At 37.1% G+C, this 6,000-nt stretch overlaps 1 protein-coding gene across 9 annotated transcripts in view; it reads left to right on the forward strand.

Moving 5' to 3' along the window:
• Positions 1–6,000, forward strand: part of mslnb (mesothelin b) — a 44,645-nt gene that overhangs the window by 15,786 nt on the left and 22,859 nt on the right. For 2 of the 9 annotated variants that reach the window (XM_007549699.2, XM_007549697.2), the window contains exons 16-25: positions 444–562; positions 667–875; positions 1,518–1,615; positions 1,747–1,769; positions 1,857–1,878; positions 1,973–2,000; positions 2,087–2,165; positions 2,248–2,394; positions 2,476–2,684; positions 3,283–3,383. In XM_007549699.2, the coding sequence (XP_007549761.1) occupies positions 444–562; positions 667–875; positions 1,518–1,615; positions 1,747–1,769; positions 1,857–1,878; positions 1,973–2,000; positions 2,087–2,165; positions 2,248–2,394; positions 2,476–2,684; positions 3,283–3,383 (1,035 nt within the window). Of the gene's footprint in view, positions 1–443; positions 563–666; positions 876–1,517; positions 1,616–1,746; positions 1,770–1,856; positions 1,879–1,972; positions 2,001–2,086; positions 2,166–2,247; positions 2,395–2,475; positions 2,685–3,282; positions 3,384–3,491; positions 3,611–3,689; positions 3,864–3,940; positions 3,973–5,115; positions 5,214–5,556; positions 5,580–5,678; positions 5,701–5,802; positions 5,831–5,914; position 6,000 lie in introns of all 9 variants that reach the window. The other 7 variants (XM_016670303.1, XM_007549700.2, XM_016670306.1 and 4 more) reach the window with 7 other exon arrangements.

Genomic DNA, 6,000 nt, shown 5'->3' on the forward strand with positions numbered 1-6,000 from the left:
TTGAATTAATGAGTTACAACATTTAATTTCCCTTTGGGATAAATTAAGTATTTTGGAATTTGAATTTCACTAGTAATTTTTCTAAAGTTGTGCTTAGTTGTATTTGTCCCAAACCTACTTCCTGGAAATCATGATTATAAGCTAAGTTTAATTTATTCAGACAATGAAAAATCTTTCGACAAGTTTTGTTTTTTTTTTGTGTGTGGAATTTTAGCCAGACACAAGCCAGATCTGAATTTTAACCAGCAGCTTATTTTGTAGATTCATTACCTGTTAGGCAATCATTATTAATTAGTCAAATATATATTGTTAATTTATTCATGGTATATTTCAGAAACTATACGTATACTTACTCGTGTATTATATGTAAATGCATTTATTTCCAATTTAAGCATTGAAAGACAAATGTACCTTAACATGTTTTATTGTACAACATTTTTCAGGACCCCAGTGCATCTCTTCAGCCAATCAAAGTGCAGAATGGGTGAAGCTGAACTTTGGGTTCTTCTCAAGCTTTGCCTCTGTCATCGACTTCTACCAGCTCAACCCTGATTTCTCTGCGGTAAGCCTGGGAGCCGTCAGCGTGCTGGATTAAAGAAACAAACCTTTGTGCGTTTGGAAAAGAAGCATTTGGAAACACTTCTTTTTCCCCTTTTCCTTTCTCAGTTGGAAGCTCTGCCGGTCCTGACCCCGAAGCAACTTGCAGAGATGCTGCTGCTGCCTCTTCCTGGTCCAACGGAGAAAGACACCATTATCCACGCAGTGTTTGACTTCTTGTTGGAGTCACCAGAAGACAGAAAATTTACCGAGGTTCTGCACTTCGTGGTCCAGCTTGCAGAAGAGGTTAACCCTCCATGCAATGTGTATAAACTCATGTGAGTACCTTCTCATGGTTTTAGGTTACACCCCTCTAGGTAACTAACTCACTCACTCACTCACTCACACATTAGCAGTGTTTCCATTACAAATGTGCAGAAAACTTCATCAATATGTCAAAAAACACAATTTTGCAACTGTGATTCTAACGGAGAAAGACGTTAACCCTGTTATTGAATGCAATTAAAATCAGGCATGAATAAGTTTGTTCACGCCATAAGTCATTAAAAAATAAACACACCATCATCATCCAACCACATCGTCTTCTTCATGGTTTACGCCAGCTGCAACACTGTTGATCGTGTGGCGTTTCCACTGCAGTTTTGGAAAATTAAACCAATTTCTAAAAACCACCTCCAAAACTTTTTGTCGAAAAATGTTTTTTTTTTTTTTTATTGGAACGTTTGCTTTTAGTGAATTTATTTTACAAAATGTCAAATTCTGCTATTATAAGATCAATGGAAGCCAAAATATGGACAGTAGCACATTCAGTTTTGATTAGATTTTTTTTGCAAACCTAATGAAATCCAGTTTCTTTTATTTATGTTTTTTTCTTTTTTGTTTGAAATCCAGTTTTCTTTTATTTATGTTTTTTTTTTTTTTGCTTGCGTCTTAATTTGTTTTGTTTGTCTTTGCGTCAGTTTTGAACAAATGTATGGAGCCATAACAATGATCCCTCCGGACCTGGAGCCGGTTATTTGGGCCCGCATAGATGATCTGATGGGAATAGCACCAGCTGGTGAGTCTCTCCTCTGTGTGGGTGAACTGACACCCACACAAGCAACAACGGGCTAGAAGTTCAATTATTGTGGCTTTGTTGACTGAATATATTGTTTTTGTTTATGTTTTTGTTTGCTTTGCTTTTGACAGAGTGTGTACCAGCAGAAGTCACAGTGAGTATTTTATCCTGAAGTCATTTTCCAATAATTTTTTTTTTGCATATCAGTAAGAAATTAAAAATTATAATGTGTCGTTCACAGTGCCAAGACACACAGATCAACAGTAAGAATTATGTGCTAAGTTTTATTTTATTTCTCATCAAGTTTGTGTATTTTTAAAATATATGAAATCATATTTTTCCCCTGTTGTTTGACAGGTACTTTCATCTGCCGAAGTATCAACAGGTACTGCCTGATGAGTACAAAATGAAATCAAATCTACCAAGATCGTCTTTAGACTTTAATAACTAACATTAAATGTACTTTTTCAGCTCTGTTCTTCAATCATACCTCAACAACCACATGCATGTTTCATGTAGCTTCACCTTGGAGGAATATGCTTGTGCTCAGGTAACTGCGACCCAATGAGTCAAAGTCTTGGTGAAGCCTTTCTGATGCACTGCAGGTCCGTCTCACTGTCTTCCACTCACAGCTGGAGGACTTCACGGCCGAACAGCTGGCTTCCCTGATGAGGTGTAATCTTCCCAGCAACAGCAGCCATTCCAGGGTCCTGTGGAAGTTGCTGCTGACGAAACTCTCCAGTGTTTTGAACCCAGCGCTGGACATGCTGGCCAACACGGTCAGTAGCTTTTGGGATTACGGTCTCATTTTCAAGCGTCTTTATTCTTGGGTTGCGTGAAACTGGTTTACCTTCTTACAGTCGGTGGGAATGATCCCGTCGGCAGAGGCCATTCTGGATGTGATAGAGGAAATCAGGCTGTCGGCGCTGACCGATGGGGAGCTGACGAACAGCAGCGTGATCCACTTGTGGTTCGCAGAGCGTCTAAGCAGCTTCCTGCCGTTCGCGTCGGGGCGCTTCCTGCTCTGTCTGACCAGCAAAAACTTGAGCTGTCCATCATATCAGCAAATGTGAGTCAGGACACTTTAAGCAAAACCAGCCGAGTCACGTGTTTTGTGTTTGAGTAGCAAAGCATGTAGAGGTGAGCCATATGGGCTTAGAGTTTTATCGTGATAATTTGGGTTAAAATTGTAGCAACGATAAAAATTCTGTTAAAAAAAAATTACTTATTTTTTAGGTAACTGTCAGTTTAGTTTTTTGTTCTAACATCATTAATTGACTTTATTGAGACAACAATAAATGAGATTTCTTACCACAATAAGAAATTTGTCACAATAAGTGCTAAACGAGATGATAAATGCCCGCCACTAATAGCATGTTGTGTTTGGTTCTTGTTTTTTTTTTTAATTTTTTTTATGGAAATATAAGAACGTAAAGTTTAATAATAATCTACAAACTATACACACTTCCTACAGTTCCTTCTAAGTTGAACTTATTAGAGTTCTTGCTTTGTGAACCAACATGTCTGTAAATAGATTTCATCCTGTCAATCTTGTTGTTGCATGTTTGACATGTTTATGTTCTAAACGCAAAGTATTTAGTTTTAACTGCATCATTTTGCACCTGTTTTTTTCTGAATACATTGTCGGATCTGATATTCGTCCTCAGACTGCAGGTATTTGTTGGCCACTTTGAGAAGATGCCCTTCCAACAGCAGCTTGTGGTCCTGAAGGATTTCATCCTTCGTTTCCTTCTGAACGCTCACTCAAGTACGCACTCTTTAATAAATCTGTGTTGATATAGTTGAATTATATTTACATTAAGATGCACATCTTTGAGTATTTACCGACTTTCTGCTTCTTCCTGATTGGCTCCAGATCAAGGATGTTTGTCCTCCTTCAACAACAGCGCACAGTGGCTGACCGACAACTTCGGTCCATTCTCAGAGTTTGTGCTCATCAGTGAGCTGATCCATCTCAACCGACTCTTCAAACCAGTGAGGCTCAGACTGTTAAAAACAGATCAGTGCTTTTAAAAAAAAGAGGCCAAATAACTTTCTTTTTTCTTTTTTGTAGCTCGAGGCCTTACAGCTTCTTACACCACATCAGACTGCGCAGCTGCTGGGACTGCCGCTTCTTGATAACACAGACGCTGTCATCGACATGCTCTTTGATTACATGACCAAAGCACCAGTGGAAAGGAGATTCACAGAGTTCCTGTCATCTCTGGTCATGTTTTCTGAGACGGTAAGAAAAGTCTGTTATGATTCAGGACTTTTGTTTTAAGGTAGTAGCTCATTTGTCCTCTTCTTGTTTTTCTCCAACAGTTGAACCTTTCCTGCTCATCCTACAAAACACTGTGAGTTCAGATCAAACCTGCAATATACACAATTAAAGTTGTAGCCAGAAATGCCAAACGAGAGTGAAGTGTTGGTAGTTCCTAGGAAACTAATGTGTGCCTAGGAAAGATGAGCATAATTATGTCGCACCGTAGAGTAAAAAAGAACTTCAGAGTCGTCTTTAGCAGCATTTTTTTTTCAATGAGTGTCCGATGAGCTTATAAGCTGCATGTTCATTGCAAATGTGTGCAAAATTTTGTTGATATCAGATAATGTCAAAAACACAATTTCACAATTGTTTTGTTTCCATTAAATAAGAAATGCAATTGAAATCACACGTGAATACGTTTGTACACACGACAAGTCATGATCCTCCATCTACTTCCTGCTGTCTTCTTTTTCATGGTTTCCGCCAGTAGGAGCATCCCGTTACTGATCATGACTCGGGTGATGCAAAAAAAGTGTTTCCACTGCAGCTTTGTGAAATACATCCATTTCAATACAGTCATAGAACCACCGCAAACTAGCACCAAATTCTAAAGACAAGAGTTTTTAAAAAAATAAAATAAAATAATTAATTGTCATGTTTTCATTAAGCAGATCCATTTTCAAAATGTCAAGTTGTGCAATTATATGGTCAATGGAAACGCAGCTACTGATTTGAGCCCTGAACCAACATGGACTGACCACCCTCTGAGGAAGAAGCCAAAACTAAACAGAAAAACAAGGGTGGTTTCCTTTTGTAAATACAGTCAGGGATCAGGGACAAAGACAAACATTTTTTTCCAGACATTTCCTTTGGATGAAACATTGAGTGTAGCGAGATTTGAAATATTTGGATAAATGAAGAGAACCTTGCAACTCTAAGAAGGTCATCCAAAATGTGGAGTATGACAATGGCAGCAAATTAAAAAGCATAATGAGAAATTTGGAGATATTGAAACAACATCTAAGGACATCAGACGGAAAGTAAAAGTTTTGGAGCAAATGTCGTACATTTGCAAGGGGAACCTATCAAATATATATAAACTTCTCAATTTAAATAAAGTAATGAAACTTTTTTAAAATCATCTCTCTGATGTATTCTGGTGTTTGCCTCACATCGATGACTGACCACAGAACGAGTTTAGTTTGATTCAATTGAAAATATTGTTGCCTTGCAGGTTCACCAGACTGGACGACGCCATGGCAACAGCTACTTCTGACATAGCTTCAGCCATTACATACACTAAAGTGGCTTTATTCAAACAACTACCACTTGGTGAGATTTTTATATACACATATATATATATATATATATATATATAAACAGAGAAACATTTTTAGAATATAAATTGTGTTAAATCTCTCCCCTTTCATTTCTTTCATTTCACTTACCATGCATGTTGACTGTTACATTTTTAATGTGGATCAGGTGTAAAGACTGTGGCAATACATCTTTACCATGTTAAATACAAAAAGACATTCAATATCCAAAATGCAGCTTACTGATTATACACTGAAGAATTGACTTTATGATTGTAAATTTGTGTCAACTGACAAATAATTTCTCATTTGTTTAATAATTAACTAATTTGATCTTTTTTTTGGTACTTTTATTACAGACTGCATCATATATAGTGGGCAGGTAAATATATGTTACTGTGGACATTTTATTTTATGTTTTCAAACAAATGTATTTGTTTTTTGAAGATTAATAACCATTTTAATAATTTTCTCTATCTAGTGCAATATAACAATGGCAAATGGTAAGCTTCCTCTCACTGCATAACTACCCTTGACCTACTTTTATTTAAAATTATGTATTATTTTTACATTAATACTTTATCTTGTCTTGCACGTTTTCACAGAGACAGAGATATGCATGGGAGTCAACAGGTAGGGTTGAGAAAGACTTTTTGATATTTCTCCCCTAAACATTTCCTGTTAAATTAAGGAAACATGAATCATTTTGTGTTACAGCACAGAGCTTCAGATCCACCTAGACAGATCAATGATGGTTGGACGGCACTGCAGCTTCTCTGTGGAGGAATTTGCCTGTGCCTCTG

The sequence above is a fragment of the Poecilia formosa genome, unplaced genomic scaffold (genome assembly GCF_000485575.1).
Source record: "Poecilia formosa unplaced genomic scaffold, Poecilia_formosa-5.1.2 Scaffold32, whole genome shotgun sequence".
Lineage (NCBI taxonomy): Eukaryota > Metazoa > Chordata > Actinopteri > Cyprinodontiformes > Poeciliidae > Poecilia > Poecilia formosa.